The sequence below is a fragment of the Carassius auratus genome, unplaced genomic scaffold (genome assembly GCF_003368295.1).
Source record: "Carassius auratus strain Wakin unplaced genomic scaffold, ASM336829v1 scaf_tig00216989, whole genome shotgun sequence".
Classification (NCBI taxonomy): domain Eukaryota; kingdom Metazoa; phylum Chordata; class Actinopteri; order Cypriniformes; family Cyprinidae; genus Carassius; species Carassius auratus.
In genome coordinates this window covers 73,854-94,259 of record NW_020528838.1, presented here as the reverse complement: position 1 = coordinate 94,259, position 20,406 = coordinate 73,854, and the positions used below count along the sequence as shown (strand labels likewise).

The following is a 20,406-nucleotide window of genomic DNA, read 5'->3' as shown; positions in this document are numbered from 1 at the left end:
ACTAGTATTAGTGTTTTGTGACATTGACACCGGTAACAAGAATTCTAAAATTTCAATCATTAAAACTTCAAAAATTTGATATCATAAAGACCAAGCATAACAACATTGTGATATATTTTGTTACTGAGAATTTTTTTTTTTATTTTGGTCATATCGCCCACCCCTAGTATGGCAATGATTTTTTAGTCTCTCAGTAATTTTTAAGACAACATATGATGTTAAAATAACTTTTAAAATAATGTTATTTAAACATTAAATGTTAAAATCATGCCTTAAGAGCTGTTTTTGAACACAAAAACAAATTTTATGTAGATGCCAATAAACTACTCTATTTCAAATTACAGTACCAAACTATTTTGCACTTCTCAGCAAGACTTACCCACTAGCCAGTATTTTTTTTTTTTTATTGTCTAGTCTGTTAATGCTTGGCAGAGCAGACTTGGCAAAGTCGCAGGTTGATGGTAGGCGAGTGTTAACTTTAGACCCTGGTGACAACTGTACAAGTTTAAACACAATTTCAGCAACGCTGGACTGCACGTCGTACATAAAGAAATAAGTTAAGAAGTGAGAGAGAATATGCTTCCCAACACACTTTCCCTGGAGAGACTGAGGCAGTGAACATTTAGTATGATACTGACCTCTTATATCCTGCAAAGAAGACTTCCTGAAAGAAGGAAAACTGAGAGGCGAAATTCACTATCCAAGTGTGAGATGGCAGGGTGATATGTCGCATGAAGTTTATAGTGAACGTGTTTGATCAACAGTTTAATTGCAGCGCCTCCCCAACCCACTGCGTGTAGGAGAACGGTTTGAATGGAAAGTCTATTTAGGCGTCACATGTAGGAGGGAGGAGGAGGGGGAATGTTGGGGTTAACAGTCTTTATAACCTCCGCATTCACTTTGGTCATCCACGACCTGGCCATATTCCTCATAATAACGGTTCACGCGCAAACTGTTTGGCTTTGTTTTCGTAACCCCACATTTCTCCTTCGGCTTCCCTCCGTGCTCCACAGGGAAGATTCTCACTCGTCGTCCAGCACCTCTGTCTTGATGTCACTGGTGGCTCCGCCCTGCCTCGCCAGTGCCAGGATGCTGTGATTGACAGCCGCCATCTCCACTGCCAAAGCTATGGGGTCCTGGTGTTCGATTGGGCCGGTGTTGTCATCCTATAAGGAAGTAGAGAACCAGAGATTGGTCTGAAGCTCTCTGCTTTTGCCTCTGAAAACTAGTTTGAATGACTTTGTCTCATTAAAAGACAGAAGAGCATGAAATAGGTCATCCAACTCATGGTATATTGGTACCATTTCGTAATTTTAGCTGATTGTATTTATTTATGGATTTACTGGATTGTTGGCTAGTATTAGATATTTGTCCATTTTCAAATTTAGACTGAACTCTGCTGTCTTTCCTAAATTCATATGCAGCATTTAAAATCATTTATTTTATTTACAAAATACCATTACATTTGAACATTTCAATCATATAGTGATTATCAGCCATAACATGACAATACTTATTACCTAACCAGTAATAGCCAGAATATTTTATTAATCTTGGATCAAATACATGAAAATTAATATATGATATAAATATAAAATACTATATACTAAATAGTATACTAATATATATATATATATATATATATATATATATATATATATATATATACATACATTATTATTATTTATTTTTTTTATTTATTAGAATTTCAGTATTTGACATTTAGTGAGTATCAGCCATAACAACATTGCTATTGGCCAATTAAATAAATAAAAAAATAAAAGAAAAATTAAAAGAAAAAAATATTATAAATAAATGTAACATTATTCTAAAAAAAAAAAAAATCTAAAACATTATAAAATTAAATTATTATCATTAGCATTTTTTTTTATTAAAATATAGGGCATCCTAGCAAAAATATGTAGGAATGCTTAATTTATTGCGAAATAAAATTCCCTTACCATTCCCAAAACTTGGTCGGCAGCTACTGGCACACCGTAGTCATTTCCATCGATCTCATCGCTGTTGGAATGACCTCCCGGGCTTTGGACATCAATCCCATGACTCTCCAGGATTGCTGCTTCTTAGAAAAAAACAGACCTTGCCATAACATATCTGAGCCCATTAGGATGTACCCAACATGTTTTCTGAAAGGCATTTTTTTCTGTAAATTCAATATTTCTGAGGAATGCACATTTTGAATGAGACAGCTGCAGCACGGTGATAACAACGCAACGGAATAATTACATTGTCCATATTCAAAATGCATTGTTGCATGTAATTCGAGATTTGTCTGTCCCCAGAGGGCTTCAACATTACCTATGTTGGCTCTTCTCTTAATTTCCTTCCGTCTGTTGGCAAACCAGTTGTAAACTTTCAGAGACGTGACCCTCTCAAGATCTGAAAGCTTCTTCCCTTAATCAAATCACAGCAGAGCTCATCAATAACGTCTGGGGCCACGATAACAGGCATTTACACATGCATTCATCTTCTTTATGGAGCTGGTGTTTAAACGTTCTACCTGGTTTCTGGATCACTGCATTGCAGGCGTTGGCAATTTCCTCTCGCTTGGCTTCATCGGGGTACTGGTTGTCATTGAAATAACTTGTGTGAAAGCATAAGATGAACAGTGTAAGGCAGATAACCTTTTATTTCATAGCTTTCAATATATATGCTTGGATTATGTCTTTGTTCAATCTAGATTTAGGTTGATCGTTTTACCATTGTCACAATACCAACATTTCAGTAGTCAATACCAGTCAAATTTCACAATTCTTGATAATAGATACCACAGCAAACTATAATGTACAGTATCATTAGATTCATTTTAACAGTTAATTATTAATATAAACACAAACTGAATTAAACAATGGTGCACATTCTTTCATATCTGTCAATGAGTTATCCAATAAACAGTAATGCCATAAATAAATTAACACTTTACAATGAGGTTCAAAAATCCTTAGTTAATACATTAGGTGTGACATAAACCGTTTTTTCCGGACTATAAGTCACACATTTTATTTCATAGTTTGGCTGGTCCTGCGACTTATAGTAAGGTGCGGATTATTTATCAAAATTAATTTGACATGAACCAAGAGAAATTAACTAAGAGAAAACATTACACAGCCGCGAGAGGGCGCTCCTATAGCCTACACTGAAAACATAGAGCGCCCTCTCGCGGCTGGAGACGGTAATGTTTTCTCTTGGTTGTAAATAAATGTGACTTATAGTCCAGTGCGACTTATATGTTTTTTTCCTCATCATGACGTATTTTTGGACTGATGCGACTTATACTCAGGTGTGACTTACTGTATAGTCCAAAAAATACGGTAGAGATTACTGAAAGCTGTACAAAATGTTTGATGTTCAGTCCTGTTACCACCTGTGATCCTGCATTATAAACAACTATCTATTAAACAATTAATTATTGAAATGGGGATATTTGCAGAAATTAGTGTTAAATCAATTCATTTATCAGTTAGCATTTGCTTTCTAATAAGAATCTTAAGCTAGTAACAGACTGATAAACTCTTAAAAACTTAATAAGGATCCCTTAGTTAATGTTAGTTAATGGATTAACTAAAACTAATTCACAATAAACATGTCACAGTATTTACACGTTTGCTATACTAGCTCAGGTCCATTAAATAATGTTAACACAACTTTACATTTTATTACTGTATTAATAAACATTAAAATGACATTAACAATGACAATCAAAGAATGATTTTTTTCATTGTTTGTTCTTGTTAACTAATGTAGTTAACGATTGGAATGTTCTTGTAAAGTGTTCGCCCCTAAAGATTTCAAAATCAAAAGGTCATCCATTATCAATTGTGGGTCAGTATCGACCCACAGTATCCTGTCCTGACCATTCACAATTAACCACATCCTCTCACCTCTCCATCACCGCCAGACACTCTTTCCTCCAGGTGAAGCGGCTGCCTCGCCGCAGACGGAAGCTGCCCTGGGTGCTGCTAATGGGAGGAGGGGTTTGACGCCACTCCACAATGTCTTCCAGGGCCACCGGGGTGGGCCGCATCGCTAGTGTTGCACCTGGGACACAAACATGTCACGTCATCTCAGATGAAGTGTCATAAGGAAAACAGTCTGTGTGCTTCTGAGGAGACCAAAGCCTTTTAACTGGTCTGGAAGCACAAGATAATGAGAAAAGCGGCACTCTGGGGTTTGGGTCGTGACCTTCTAATATTCACTGAATGTCTGGCATCTTCTCTCGGATCAGCCTGGAAAAAACTGAAGGAGCACAAGAGGTTTTCTAAAATTAAAGGCTTTGGAGATGAGTTTATTCTTTTTTACAATGCCATTTAATGCTGTATACATGCATATATTAAAAGGTACAGTTCACCCCCCAATTTTTATTTTTTCGTCATGTACTCACCCTCTAGTTTTATGAACATCTTTCTTCTGTTAAACACAAAAGAAGATATTTTGAAGAATGCTAAAAGAATACAACCTCTTGAGGTTGAGTAAATGACAGGATGTTCATTTTTGGCGGAACTTTTCTTTTAAGGTTTATATTAAGCACCATTTAATGTCGCGAGAATATTAAATATTCAAAATTCAATGTAAAAGCTAATTAAAACAACAGTATCAGTATCAAATGACAAAACCTACATATGGCATCTGGTAAATTTTGGAAAGGCATCACTGCTTATTTTACCCAATTTTTCAAATCACAAAATAACATTTGGTTTACACAAAATTATGATTTCGATTCTTTTTTTTGATATTGTGTTGTATAGAAAGAATCTATAAATAATAAATCAATAAACAATAATAATATTATGGACTATTTTACCACATCAGTGTTTTGTAACTTTGTTAAAATACATATTCATTTTGAGATTTGATAAAGATTAAATTATTTGTGCTTTTTTTTTATTTTTTTATTAAGTGAGCATTGCAAAACATAGTATGAAATGTAAAAATGGGAAATTAGCATGTACACAACCATAAAATTAATTTAAAACTTGCTTTACACAAGAAGAATACGATATGACATGATAGAACAACATTTTTATCAGCCAAATATGGTTAGGGTTTTAAAGTTATTAGATGACAGAAAGTTGTTGGACGTCCTACATGGGTAAATGAGACTGGGGTTGTGTATTACCAGGTGTAGTTTTCTCTAGTTGGTACCAGCGGTAGAAAGCTCTTTTCTTCTGCTCGCTGAGGTCTGAGCCCTGCTGGAGCAGCCAATGAGAGATCCGGCTCTGACTGATACCTGCACACAACAACGCACAGCTTCTTAGGGCAAAATCTGACTTGCATATGCCTTTCGAAGGCCTGCCATGACAAATCCCACAACTGTAATAAAAAGCAGCCATACAGCTGATGCTAGAAATAACTAAATATCAAGGTGTGTGCTTTAACGGCTGTCTTTTTTATTATACAAAATAACAAGGGAAATATCACAGTCACAGGATAATTCACAATATATCTTTTATTCATTTTGGAAAACAAAAAGCCAGAGCAAACTAACCTGTAACTTGGGCAACTACTGCCTGTGATATCCGCCGGTTCCCCAAGAAAGCTTTAATCTCTTCTTTAATTATAGCACTGTCCATTCTACAACAACAGAGAGAGAGACATCAAGTGAAAAACAGCAACACTATTTTTGGCAACATTTCTTAAAGAACCATTTTTAGACAACAACAATGTTCCTAATGCTTGCCTTTAACTATATGTTATCATATCAACAACCAGTCAGTATGAAAAACACTCATTTAAGCTTCACAAATGGCAAATACATCGTTTATTTCAGTTCAGATATGAGCAAAGTTTACGAGTGGGTTTATGAGTTTTAATGACTGACATGAATGATTTGTGACTCTTTTTATAAAATTAATGTAAAAGAGTTGTTCATAAGAGTCAACTGAACATGATTGGACTGCACTGGGATTTGTTGTTCTTCTTCTTCTCCAAAATGAATCACATTTTTGAGAGCCTAAACATGCTCAATCACTCATTAAACTTGAGTGCACAAGCATCAGAAGTGGTGAAAATGTACATCTGACATTGGTTTCAGAAGTGGGTGTGGCAAAATGGCTCAACAGTGCCAGCTATTAAATTTAAACAAAAGTGCCTCTCGAGCTATGTTTCAAATACATGTACGAAATTTGGTAGACACATGTATCACACCCATACCTACAAAGAAGCCGTCCAGTGCGAAGTCCGAAACCCACCTGGAAGTCTGTTATTTTGCAGCTTTTGCCATTTTCAGGCATTGTATTTTAACAAACTCTTCCTAGAGATTTAAACAGATCAACACCAAATGTAGTGTAATCTAAAGCCCTTTGTGACGTTAAATCACAAAGATCCGGAGTTTGTCAGACGGCCTGACAAACTTCAATATTTCGCCATAATATAGCAAGTTGTTACAATTCAGGCATACAATATCCGATCTGCCATAAACTTCACATGCTTGATAAGAGTCCTGTCCTGAACACAAGCCCTTACCCAAATTCAGTTCTAGTCAAAGTATCACCACTAAGCGTGATACTGGGTGCGAGGGCCCTTTCAATGCTGCCTGCAACTTTAATGTTTATATTGTTTTTGTGTTGTAACCATCCAGTTTATTTTTTATATAAAATAAGAACCGTCCCATCCCAAGAGTTTCCCACCTACCTCATGAGCTCCTCGACTTTGTCATCGATGTCCACTTCCTCATCTGGAAGCTCGTATGCAAACGCCCGCGAGGAGGTGTTGCTAACAGCGAAGCGGGGCGGAGAGAGCTTCCCGTTGGGCATAGCGGCGAGGCCGTCCCGTCCATTTTGGACCATGGGTGCTACTACCGGAACGGGGGTGGGGACCGTCGGGGGTGGGGAGGTGTCATAGCTGTTGCTAGGGGAGGGAGAGAGGCCATTGCCACGGTATCCCGTCTGCGTGGCCTTAGAGGTCGTTGAAGAAGAGGCTGTGAGGTTGTTAGAGGAGGTAGTGCAGGAGTTGGAAGAGGTGGTGGCGTTGCTGTCATTGCCGTGATTGACGCCAGCTGCCCCGCTTCCACTGTGGACGTGACGGTGGCCGAACTTCTCCACGTGCTCACGGTCCAGCCGGTCGAGGGTGTCCAGGGCATGCAAAATCTCTTGCTTTGTCATGCCGCTCCGACGTAGCCGCTGCAGCAAGTCAATCTGCTCAATGGTAAAACGAGGCTCATCTGTGTAATGGGACATTCTGCCAAGAAAAAGAGAGAGAGCTGCTGCATTAGAGAACTGATGCTGGAGGAAATGCTGATAAAACACGACGCATGGCTGCATAGTTATAAAAATCAAAACAACACAGACAAAAACATTGTTTTTTAGTCTAGGCTGAGAAATGCAGTGGAGGAGGTGTAGCAGGGGCCGCATGCGCATGAGCCCTAACTAAAGCATTCTTTTTCCAAGAAAATGTCAAAGTCACCGCACCTTTATCGACCTATCATTGCAACAGAAGTGTGGAGCCTGTCTGAGGTCAAGGCAAAGACACTGCATGCATTACCACAGAATTTTTAATAGACTTTAAACAGCAGAAAGCTGGGACACGTGAGGAGGGGGAAGGAGGTTAACTTTAGGGAAAACTGCCAAGAAAAATTCCATTCGAGGCGGCCAACCTACTTTCAGTGAAGAAGCTGAGGATGAATCACTCCGTACAGGCGTTTGTCTGAGAATAGTTCTCTCAATGCCAGGCTGTTGCCCACACACGCGTGCTTCTGCCGAATTGTTGCCCCGTAACACACCGTATTTCAATTCATTTCGAGTTTTAAAAGGAAGCTACAAGTTATGACGCTGCAAATGCAAAACTCGTGCCAGCGCAATATGCATTCCATATGGCACAGTGCAATCAAGCAAACGAGAAAACAGTGACGCTCCTTTTAACAAAATGAAGATTTCAACTTCCCTGCGACATGTTCTTCAAGAATAAATTCTGCTGATGAGCGAGTACGACTGTCTCCTGGTGTCTGCGCTGCATAAAATGCATAAAAGATTTCTGCTCACCCAAGCACCCCTAAAAAGCTTCAAAAGGTTTAATTATCCAGAGGCATCAGATACAGCGAATCAGCAAAAACAACAATAAATCTGAGAGCGTTCTTAAAGGATTTGTTCAATATTCCATTTTTTGTATCCTTTGGTGTTAGAAACCGAACAATACAAGTCATAAAATAAAAATCCCCTATTGTCCCACGGATGCGTGCACCACATAAACATGTTCAGTCTTTCTGATATGAGAATAAAAATGTAATCACAAATGTAAAGGTGTCACCTCAGACATCAAATCTTTTTTTTTTATATGCTAGCAGATAAACCACAGTGACACAAGAATTGAGAAACGCTTATATGTAGACGTGATAAACCACAGGCACGCACAACCACTTCTCCGCACTTGGTGATGACAAACCAACTCAGTTAACTGGTCTGCACACATAAAAAAAATATGTTTAATTATTAAATGTTTAATAATGCAAAATGCATTGCTACTTTTAATCAATGAAGATGGAATCTCACGGTATAAAGCATTGAATGCAAGGCTACTGGTGTGCATGCAATTTTAATAACATTTAATGCTCTGAGGAGTTTTAGAGTTTAGTGTTGCTCACTGTTTCTTTTATTTGCATATTCATAGTCTTATCTGACATATACATGGAAGCATAAAAGCATCTATAAATTAAAGTTATGAAACTACAGTACTAAGGCAGCAGCAGCAGCACAAAAACTCATCTGTTGTACAGCAGCTCAAGATCAAAGTTGATTTTGTCCATATGCCCCTGGTTCTCTTCATCAGCACGGCATCCACAAAAAGCCCAAATCTCTTATTACTTCAATTCTCCACAATTTTCAACTATTTTTACAGCCCATTTGTTGCATATGTAAGTTACTGTGATCTTTAAAATATCAATTTACCTCTAGAGACAGCTGGTAATTATTAGACCTTCAAGTCCACTGATCAATGAAAACAGAGACCATCCAGAACATGTGTCTGAAGTACCTGATGCTCACTGTGCTTCTACAATTAAAGTTATTTCTATAAATAAACAATGTGATAAGCATCTACAGAACATCTACATTTTTACAGAAACATAAACAAAATTATTTTTCAGGCCACACAAAACTGCATATAGTAAAGCTGTTACTGCAATTTTACTGCAATTCAAGAAGCTATTTTGTATTAAAAATTAAGAGATAATAAATCAAATGCATCCCCAAATTATTTATTTTCCTTACTTTTAAAGGCAATTCTCAGGCTTTTAAACTGTTACATTTGTAACAAGCACATGACAATGTTTAAATGATGCTCACAAAGATGCAGTAGAAAAAAAAAAAAAAAAAATTATAAATAAACACTTTTAATTAGGGGTGTGCATGGATAGTCGAACATTCGAATAGTCGTTCTGCTCGAATTATTCAATAAATAAAAATGATATTCGAATTTCACAACAAAAAAAAAAAAGATAAAAAGTTCACAATAAAACCTAATTTGGTCACTTTCTGCGATTCTCCACTGCATATTTGAAGATGTATGCAAGCAAAAAATAATGAATTAATGAATAAGGTGCCATTCACATTTCGCGGAAACATTTCAACATTGTTTCATTCAAACATTTCAAGGAAACATTTCAAGGAAAACGCTAGTCGTGTCACTTTCTGTGATTCTCCACTGCATATTTGAAGTAACGTTACTGTAGAAGACAGCAGTTCTTAGAGACCGTTCACATATCGCATCTTTTGCATGCTCAAGTTCGTTATTTGAAAAAAAATAAAAGTAAATGTTGCTGAATAAATAACGTCTGTCTCATTAAACTTAATTTAAATAAATATTCAAAAATTTGTTTCTTGTGAACTCAAATATTCAAATGTGATATTTGCAGAAAACGCCCATCTCTACTTTTAATAATTATGTTAAATTAAAATATTATACAAGCTATTTGAGAAAAAACTACAAAGATTTTAAGCTCTGTTACTTAATTATTATCCATAAACTTAACACTTTTTTTTGTTCTGAGGGCTTATAAGGAATGCTTATAATGTGCACTGTTAACCCTTATTCATATACGCCTACCCTATAAGTAAACTACAAAACCATGATCCATATTTTAGCTTCATCAGCAGTTTTTGCAGTTTGTCAGGTAGGTTGCTCAGTCAAAAATGCATTTACATTATTTTATTTAACGTAATGCAATGTGAAGAATTTAGAATAAAAAAGCATGATGCACCATGAAGCATGGTGCAAGATAAATGCACTTTACATTAGAAAAACGATCTGGATTTATCATTTGCAAAGCAATTTAACTTGATCAGTTGGATTGCTCATATATTGCATACACTTTATTTACTATTAACATATAGTATCTATCAAAAAACATGCACAACTTTGAATTTAGGGTGTTTTAATAGGGTCGCCTTCTCTAAATAAAAAATAACTGCTATTGAAAAAAAAAATACAATTTGCATAAACCATCAAGCCTATATTCACCAGACGTCACCTTAACCCAATTTAAACACACCCCGTACCCAAATAACACCACAGCTCTAGGATGCTGTCAGCACCTTGTTAAAACACAAAATATAATAATATACAACATATACATAAATAATAAGTCATAGTAATAAATGCAAAGAGATGAGCATTAACACAACTACTAGTTCATTTCACCAATGTCAACATAAGAGTAAGTTGTTGCACAGTTGCTGGCATTTCTTTTCTAAAGCCCTATCCCAGCGCAGAATGAGAGCAGATGTGACTCTACATGCGACCCAGCGGTCGAACCGAGCTCAGTTCCCTCCGAGCGTCATTTATACATGAATGCATGTTCCACGTCTCCAGACAGATTTAACAAAATGACGCCTTTCTTATAATTTGGCATCTCACAATCAGACTTACCTGATTGTGCGCGTGCGGGGCCTCCGTGCACCACAGCATTTATTCAACTCAACCTACAGTGTTTCCGTCTCTTTAATCCCCGTCGCCAGGCATGAACCAGCAAAACAGGACGATGTCCGACTCTCCCGCTACCTTTCCCTAATTTGATTTCATTTCAGGGCAAAAACTGATTCGCCTTTGTCTGACTGACAGAAGCCATATTGATATTAACAGAAGCGCTGCGGCGGTTTCATGGGAGTTGTAGTTCCTCCCGGCGGGCGGGATAGTCACACTTAATGGGAGTTCGTCGAGCGCCGGACTACAAATCCAGTGGAATATGGTACAGTTTCATCCTCGATCATTTTTCACCAAGTGCTGCACGGACAAAAATGTCATTTCTGACTTTTTATTCGCTGAGGACGTGACGACAGAATGTGGAGGTCACTGCTTATATTCCTCTCTCACTCTTTTTTCTCGAAAATATGAATTTAGTTTATTAGTAATTTTATACAAATCATACAGATGTAGGCTATGTTTTGATAGAGATAATGTACCCCCCCCCTTCAGAGTACATATTTACTATTTATTCGACATAGTACTTTTAAAGAAAGACTCACATATATTTCATAATTTATTAATTGTGTGAGGAAAAACAGTAAAGAAACCCTAAAAGATAAAAAGGTACGTTTGATGGTACTGGATTAAATAAAATTCCTACAACACCTGCACAGGGGGATACACAGTTTTATAACATACTACCTCCCTCTAGTGGACATTTACCGCAATCACAACAACAGTGCCCACAAAACACCATGTTTTGCTATCACAAAATACTAATTCTCAAACGCTTTCAGAATATCTCTAATTTATTATTACTATGTAGTAGGTATACTGCCAATTTCAATTTTATATGATTTAAAAATGTTGGTTAGAACAATGGTTTGATACTTTTGTGTTTTTTTGTGAGTGTGTGTTTCACAGTTGTTTAGTTTTAGCTGAAATACCTATTGAATGGCAACTTACCCCATACAATATTAAATATGGTGGTGGGTGTTTGAGTTAAATGAACGGTCTCTTCGGAAGCTTATTTGCAGCCTAGACTTTATATATGTGCATGTGTTTCAAAATCAAATCACATCCAAATAACCCAGGGCTTCTTGAGTTGATTATAGTATTGTAATTGTGCAAACTGGGCAAGAAATGTGCATTAGGCGTGCAACAATATGACTGTTATGGATCACTGACTTTGCATTGATCCACTCACAAATTTTGACAGCCCACTATGCACAAATAAGAAGACTAGAACATGCTAGAAAACATCTATTTCCTTTGCTGCTTGGAAACAGGTTGGAAACTCATTGCATTGCTTTTGCTGGCTTTCACATCACCCCTGAGATTCCCCTGAATTGACAGTAGAATCATATCGACATTAGTTGGTGTGAAAGCTGGTGAAGGCCACAAGACTGCAGGTGACAGATGTTAATGGAAAGAAAGTCATGACACACAAACACACACACGCCGTGCTGCATCAAGTGTAGAGAGCATCCCTGATTATAATGCATTCAAGATTTAAAAAATAAAAGTAATAATAATATAACTTAGATAAATGTTGTTCAGAATGATACAATGATTTGCATTATTTCCCAGCAAAAGTGTCAAAGCTTATTTTATTATAATTCATCATGCATTACATCTCTACATACAGTCATTCACCTCAAAATAAAGTAAGCAAGTTTCAAAGTTCAAGATTCAAAGTGCTGGAGAAAATGATTTGATGTCCTGCATCACACCCATTTTGGCATTGCACATATTTCATGAAGAGTTCAAAACGACATTGTTCTTTTTGTTCTGTTGCACATTTGTTCCAGTTCATCTGAAATACCTGATAAGCAATTAAAGCAATCAATAGACTGTTAGGTCATGAATTCTATACAGCTGCTAGACTCTTTGAAGTGTCTGAAACAGATGGCATGTGGGCTGTCTGGATCTCTTAGCTGTTGCACCTTATGCCTCATGTCCATATCTACATACCTGCACAGTGAAGAGGATATTAAGCTACTGATGAATGAATTTAATTTGCATCAAATTTTCACTTAGATTGTTCAGCTGAACTTAAAAGAAATGCTCCACTAGAAAGTGTCAGACAGAAGTGACAAAAAGGCGAGTCCAAAAGTCTGACACCACAGTGAAAATCTCAGACCCTACATGTGCATGTATGCATATTAAAAAGTTCAGGGTCAGTATTTTTTGATGTTTTAAGTCTCTTTGTGCTCACCAGGGGTGCAATTATTTGATAAAAAATAGAGTAAACATTAACAATTTGAAAAACTATACTCAATCTATATCTCAATATATTTTAAAGTGCAATTTTTTATTATTATTATTTTTTTTTAAATAATTCTAATATGCTATGGTACTCAAGAAACATTTATAATCAATGTTGTAAACAGTTGTGCTGTTTAATATTTTTGTGAAAACCATGATAAATGTTTTAAAGATTCTTGATGGATTGAAGTTCAAAAGAACAGCATTTATTTGAAATATAAATATTTTGTAAGTTTGTAAATGTTTTTACTGTAAATTTAATGCATCCTTTCTGAATGAGTACTATTTTTCAAACAAACTTTTGAATGGTAGTGTATATGTTATATTTAATATATTAAATACGTAAGATTCAGAACTATTTCTAGGTCCAATATGTAAACATTGCTCATGTTACTCTGAAGGTCAGATGTTCATAAGATGCTCTTTGGCTCATTTGATCCAAAGTTCATGCAGCTCGACTGCTGCTGCAATTTAAGTCAAAGAAGGATTTTCATTTTTTTTTCTATGAATAGTTATGAAATTTAATGCGACTTATGCTCATAATATAAATATAAAATATACATTTACACTGATGGTCTCAGACTTTGGACACCCCACTGTAGATCTGTTCTGTAGAACCCATCTGTTCATTTTTTTTTGCCATACAAAGTGCTAAACCTGATTGCAACATCCACCATTTAAAAAAACTAAACTAAAAAAAATATATATGCAATTATAGGAAAGTTTGAGTCGAAACTGTGCGGCAAAGCCTCTCCCAGCACATCAATCTTAGAAACAGACCTGAGCTGGAGTTCTCTGTTCTCTTCACCTTCAGAGCAGCAATGGATATTTCAGCTACAGCATTCAACACACACAAGAGACTTCATGTACGAGCCTACATCTGTATTATAAAAGTAATACTAGCTAAAATATGGGCAGTGCAATCTGTCTTTTTATTAAGCCATTGTGGTGTTTTTTTTTTATGGTTACATTTATCTGTCCACACTGGTTTCTGCAAGTCTATTATTCATTATACCCAGGGCTCCGACCCCACCAGAGAATCCATTATGCCTATTTGTTGACCCGCATGGCCTGGGATGGCCGTTGGCAGTCTCAGACAGTTGTTTCTGCATGATCGCCAAGTTGACCTTATTAGCCGCCAGGAAGTCTCTCATGGAGATCATCTCTCCAGACATCCTGCGTCCATCCGTCTCGCTGTCGTTCACTGCATCTGTGTCTATGGATATGTTGCGAACACGTGTTCGGACATGGGCCGGCATGACTGCATTTTTACGGGGCCGGAGAGACCTCTTGGGGCAGTGACGGCAAGGTATCTCGAGCTTTTTCAGGAGCCAGTTGAGCACCTGCTTGATAACAATAGAGATGACGTTGAATAGCGAGTAAATGCAGCAAACGCCCATTAAAATAAAGAAGAAATTGCTGATTCTGTAGACGGTTTGGTTTTCGTAACTGGCCCGCTGGCTGCTGACCATATCCCCGAAACCAATGGTGCTGAATGCCACAAAGCAGAAGTAGAGTGAATCCAAATATCCCCATCCCTCGATTGAGGAATACATGGCCGAAGCACAGCAAGAAATGATTATTGCTGCCACGCAAAGGATCAACATCACACAATACACCGAGGGCTTCCATCCCGCAAGACTGTCTTCATGATTGAGCCTCGCGTTGCTCAAGTTTTGCCTGCTGTCGTGTGGTAAAACTCCTCTGCGTCGCCGTTGGACTTCGTGGCAGGATTTGAGAACAAAAGCCAACACTGTTATTATTCTCTCCAAGAACAGATTGAAAAATAAAATGGTGGCTGCACAGCCAATGAGCCCATAGAAGATCAGGAAGATTTTGCCAGCGACTGTGGCTGGTGTGGTCATTCCAAACCCTGTGGGATATATGAGAGCAAGAAATTTTAATTTATAACTATACAGAATGGAATAAATAATATTTGCTGCAGGCTGTTTATTGAGCTCAATCGGCCAGAACTATTTTCTTCTTCAAAGCTGGAGAACAAACTGTTGCTATTGGTGACAGATACTGAAACATCTCCCACCTTTCCCTTGTCACACTTGTTGAAATGCAAATAACAAGTGGATTGCATTATTCTTCTCATAGATGTTTTTCCCCTGCACATGAAACCCACCATTGACGGGGACGTCATGAAGACAAGCTCATCCTCAGCTTAGGTCTGAAGACTTTATCACTGGACATTTCATGAGGTGCTTGATCACAGAGAGATAAACAAACTAAACTAAATGTATTCATTTTTAATTATAAAATCCTGACAACGTTTTTTAACACATATATCCACAAATAAATAAATACACAACAACATGAACACTAAAATTTAACAACACAAGAAGTCAATAAATAAATAATTCACAAATAGCTGTGTCACATATACTGCAGGTTTAGTTGACACAACGGCTATATGTCAGTAACTTTGTGCTTTATGAGTCAAATTCAAATTACATAATTGTTTTCTCTAACTGATGCTTTTTAATATGTTTAAGTCAAACCTCTCTTGATTTTTATTATTATTATTTGCAGTGTTTCAGGTAAACAAGTTAAGATGATAAAACCACACCAACATACATTCATGCAGGGACTATAAGACAGGTTGGACTATTTGAAATATTAGAAATGTCAAGTTTATTCATTACAGTAATTGTTGGCTAAAGAAATGTCTTTATGTTTTTTTTTTCTTTTCTTATATTATCTTATCTTTCTTATTTCATTAAACTGTTTCGACTTTGCTGAAAGGTTACTTTACTTTAATTGTGAGCACATGCCCCACTCTTCAAACAATAAGGTGTCTGGAATAAACAGTGTCTACAGTTTTTCTCCCCAGGGAACACTTTTAGGCTATTTACTGGATTGAAAAGTGTGACTAGCGTCTCTCTCTCTCTCTCTCTCTCACACACACACACAAACACACAATACTAAATAAATTAGTATTAACATATTATCATACTATTATTATTTTTATGTAGTTGTTGTAAATATATTTTTAATACAAATTTTTGAAGGATTTTAGAAAAATAGCATATACCTAATAGATTAAAGAATATTTCCTAATCTTTTAAGTCTTACCGATGGTGGAAACGACAGTACCGACAAAGTAAAAGGCTCCAGTAAAATCCCAGCGCGGTCTGAGGGTGTCCACCCGTATTCCTGCTATATTCGCCTCTTCATAATGTCTCAAGAACTTCTCCAGATCACTTCTGTTGAGATTGTACTTTTGGCTGAAAAGCTCAAACCTCTGAGCCCACTTTTCCTTCGCCTGCTTCTCCTTGGGATGCTCCAGGGCTGAAAAGACCGCGGCTCCGCACAGGAGATAGAGGATGATGAGGAGCAGCAACATTATGAACCTCGCATTATCTTCATTCGCAGGACCACAGCCACAGCAGCACGCGCCTCTACATGCCATTATGTGACTACTGCTGGACAGGACTGGTAATAAAGTATCCACATCTTACATTTAACGGTGGTGGCCATGCAACTGTAAGAAACTTCCTCGTCTTCCATTATTCCTTGGCTGCATGGACACCAAATGAGTATGAGCAATGATGATGAGAGATGCTCATACCATCCTCTGACAATGGGTTTAGTGGCAGCTGAAATCCTGTTAGATGAGACTGTGGGTGGATCTGCTAGTTCAGCTCATCTCATGTGATGCATCTCACTGGGTCTCTTCGAAAAGCCTTTACCTTAAATTCACTTCAGTCGCTGCTGGTACAGTACGTCCATCAGGTGACTGCATACACAAGCTATACGGAAAAAGAGCTGCAATAAGCTACTGGATACAAGCTTTGAATTTGTGCATAAGCTAAAACTTTTATAGTAAGCCTTCAACACCAGTTCACACAGACTAAACTCGCAAGAACTCTCTGGAAATATTCAAGATGCGCCCTTAAGTTCAGTAGACAAACCTCACAAGAAGCGCATGTTCACTGCGACTACACGAAACTCTCGGAGCAGACGCATATGGCAAGCCATTTTAACAATTGCACTCTTAAACCATAGTTGTTCTGTCTTTGTTGCTGGGTCTTATTTTAACAGTATTACAACTAATAAGAACCTAAATAGCGATAAGAACCTAAATAGCGACTAGTATCTTTTTCTCAGCTAATAGGGAACGTTATCAGAACTTGCTAAAGTTTGTTGCAAAGTTCCCTAAAAGCTATGCATAAACTAATTATAATGGAATGTTTGTTCAAAGTTCTCTTGTCTTTAATAATGTTCTCAAAACGTTTTCACAAAAACATTATTTATACATTATTCATGGAACTTTTATTTCCCCAAGAAACATTTTAGTGTACTGCTTGTTTTCAGTAGTTTTTAAATGTTAATAATGTACTCAGAGGACATAAAAGTATGGCGCCCAAAGTGTATGATTGCAGAAAAAAACATATACATTTGTATTGAACATTTATGCAGCAACAGATTTTGATTTAAAATAAATCATAGTCGTTTATTTTGTTTAAAAATCTTATAAATGTATGAGGTGGTATGGGGTAAAAGGCACACAGTATTGATACAAATACTTTAGCTAAAATAGTCTTTTTTTAAAATAAGTTAATACTTGTTCAAAACAATCACTTTGGTCAAGTGTGTAGTATTTTTTCTACTTATTTTGATAAAACTATTTTTGTTCAGTAATTATCCAGTAATTGTTCATCATTAAAATATGTTAATATAAAACGTTAAAATAATGAATCAAAATCTTTCAGAAATTTAATATTTGGAAAGCTCTGAAGGAGATCCCATAATAATTTACAGTAGTAACAACACATTTTATTTTATTATATGACATGATTTATATTTTTTTATATGATGGTTGCATGCTAAACATGGTGATTATCCCTAAGTTAATGTATGATATTTACCATCTGAATCTATCCATTTCATATCCACAAATGGAAAAGTCATCCTTATGATTATCATGATTGATTATCTATCCCCCATCAGCAGGGGCACTTTTTACTCAAAATACCATAAGGGATGTCAATTTTCAATCATTTCCATGATCGATTGCTGTTTAAATTAATGATCAATTAATCAAAAAATGCTTTTTTCTCTTCGATTAAAGGGGTTTTAGCCTGAATAAAATACTGGTAACAGGATTATACAATGAATAGATGTGATTATGAGCATATGATAAAATGAGATTATTTTACTTTGTTGACTGTTTTCTATCCCGACATGGAGACTGTTGAACGCGCCACTTTAAATGGTTTCGTGGTGCTCGTTGTATTTTAAAACACAATTGCAATGTTTTCAACTGACTTTATGGCATTTAAAATAAAATGATCCCGAACATAACTGTGGCGTGTGTGGCTATGCTGCGCAGTCAGAGAACCGCTTCCATCGGCACTGCTCCAAAATACACTGTTACTCACATCAAACATTTTATGCGAGTATTATGACCAGTACTTAATTTGGTCCGGTTCCTGAAAATGTCAGATTTAGAATGTTTTTGTCCGGTAGTCCTATTTGTTTATTAAAAATCTGGCATTTACAGTGCATTAGCTTGTGACAGTGCGTGCATACAAGATGTAGCGAACGCGGGTTTGGCTGGACTTATTTGGAGATTATTGCCCCATACATTTAAATTTTTTTTGTTATTTATTTATCAGTTAAAAACATTGCACTTGTGTTTTAAAATACAACGAGCACCACAAAACCATTTAAAGTGGCACGTTCAACAGTCTCCATGTCGGGATAGAAAACAGTCAAAATAAATAAGCTGTTTTAATATAGCAAAGCTGGACTAATTGATATTTGAACCTAATTAAACATCACTGAAAAAGGGATTATGTGCCAGTGAAAACTGTAATAGCATTAATCAGAACTTAACAAATGCAGTTACTAGTTAGTTTTAAAGAATAAATGTTAACACAGCTTTCCATATGATGCCTTCGTGTCTTTTCATGTCTAGTTCCAAGCAACACAAAACAAGACATCTGTAGCCTGATTGCCCATGCAACTTCATCAGTGGTCAGACACAATAAATTTCTCCTTTGAAATGAAGACTGATACTTAGCTGATAGTTTGATACTTACCTTGTATTTAGGACATTATTATTAAAATCATAAGAAATTAGATTTTAGGGTTTTTTTTTGTTGAGAAAATGTAAACAGCAGTCTATTAGTAAATTATAGTAAATTATATATATACACACACACACTTTGAAAAATAGTTGCTAAAATGTCATACCGAGACAAAACTATGAGTTGTATAACATGGGGACAATTATTAGTAATTGCAGGGATGTAATTGGAATCATTAACACAGTAGTCACTCATTGGAATGGTAAACACATAATGATCCTCGTGGTTTCGGCCAGACTGCTCTGTTAGGAATCACTCTAATGATCCAAGATCAATACTAAAAGACCTTTTCAGAATAGAGGAGACCTCTCTAATATTTATCTTTTCTAAAGCAGTTTCCGTTAAAGCGGTTTCAATAAATGTCTCAGATACAGTAGCTGTGCAAGTGAGAGATACATAATTCAGGTGGAATATTTCATTTTCATTACAATGTACAATAAAAATTCCTCAAAGGACATGCTGCAACTTTAAAGTACAGATGTGCTGGAGAAAAGGTCGAAGTGAACCTTAAATTTGTTCATTAAACGAAAAAATAAATAGAATGGGGCCACGGGGAATTCCTGTATCAAGGTAGAGTTAACTTTTCCAATGTTGCTAGGCAACATGACAATTTCAGATTGAGTAGAAAACATCACCAATTGTTCTGTATTTTGAACACATTCAATATATCACTGATGCCGGGGGAGAAGAGTCCTCCTCAAACACATTACTGCATCACTGTAGCCGGGAATGAAAATATCAATCTGCCCTTGGAGCTCGCCCAGAGTTCATTTCACAGGACATGTCCATAATCAAACTTTTAAAAAAGACCAATTTGAGATGTTTTCACTATTTCATTTAGTCCTTTTTTTATCTGAACTCTATTGGTTATATACAACAAATCCAGCTCAAAATGTGTGTATATATATATATATATATATATATATATATATATATATATATAGAAATAAATGGTACCTATACCTGCTTCTGAGGTTTTTGAATCAAGAAGTAAACATAACTAGGTAAAAACCATTGGGAATGGTTGTTTTGCTGAATAAAAACATCATTTGATTGCTATTTTCAACAAACATTACTGGATTTCAAAATAAACAAGTTTTTCCACAAGTCATTGGAGGACACT

At 36.4% G+C, this 20,406-nt stretch overlaps 2 protein-coding genes across 4 annotated transcripts; both read right to left on the bottom strand.

Moving 5' to 3' along the window:
• Positions 1-873: 873 nt before the first annotated feature.
• LOC113099645 (homeobox-containing protein 1-like) lies at positions 874-11,127 on the bottom strand. 3 transcript variants are annotated; one of them, XM_026264529.1, is made up of 9 exons: positions 10,879-11,127; positions 6,652-7,197; positions 5,507-5,592; positions 5,138-5,248; positions 3,903-4,059; positions 2,522-2,604; positions 2,320-2,415; positions 1,962-2,083; positions 874-1,166 (listed from the first exon to the last, which is right to left on the bottom strand). In XM_026264529.1, exons 2-9 carry the CDS (start codon positions 7,194-7,196, stop codon positions 1,023-1,025), a joined length of 1,344 nt encoding a protein of 447 aa, XP_026120314.1. In that variant the 5' UTR covers position 7,197; positions 10,879-11,127; the 3' UTR covers positions 874-1,022. The 3 variants fall into 3 exon arrangements, with proteins under 3 accessions (XP_026120314.1, XP_026120315.1, XP_026120316.1); XM_026264530.1 differs by having other exon boundaries at positions 1,962-2,080; XM_026264531.1 differs by having other exon boundaries at positions 1,962-2,077; positions 10,879-11,126.
• Positions 11,128-14,153: 3,026 nt separating this feature from the next.
• On the bottom strand, positions 14,154-17,101 carry LOC113099652 (potassium channel subfamily K member 13-like). Its single transcript, XM_026264540.1, has 2 exons — positions 16,264-17,101; positions 14,154-15,055 (listed from the first exon to the last, which is right to left on the bottom strand). Exons 1-2 carry the CDS (start codon positions 16,598-16,600, stop codon positions 14,154-14,156), a joined length of 1,239 nt encoding a protein of 412 aa, XP_026120325.1. The 5' UTR covers positions 16,601-17,101.
• Between the last annotated feature and the right edge of the window lie 3,305 nt (positions 17,102-20,406).

What these genes read in the sequence shown, in the direction of transcription:
- LOC113099645 (XM_026264529.1), bottom strand. Translation starts at nt 7,196, where the DNA reads ATGTCCCATTACACAGATGAGCCTCGTTTTACCATTGAGCAGATTGAC. An exon ending in TGTCTGGCGGTGATGGAGAG is followed by an intron (nt 2,605 to 3,902) that starts GTGAGAGGATGT and finishes CTTTCACACAAG; the next exon opens with TTATTTCAATGACAACCAGT. An exon ending in TAAGAGAAGAGCCAACATAG is followed by an intron (nt 2,084 to 2,319) that starts GTAATGTTGAAG and finishes TTTTTTTCTAAG; the next exon opens with AAGCAGCAATCCTGGAGAGT.
- LOC113099652 (XM_026264540.1), bottom strand. Translation starts at nt 16,600, where the DNA reads ATGGCATGTAGAGGCGCGTGCTGCTGTGGCTGTGGTCCTGCGAATGAA. An exon ending in TACTGTCGTTTCCACCATCG is followed by an intron (nt 15,056 to 16,263) that starts GTAAGACTTAAA and finishes TATATCCCACAG; the next exon opens with GGTTTGGAATGACCACACCA.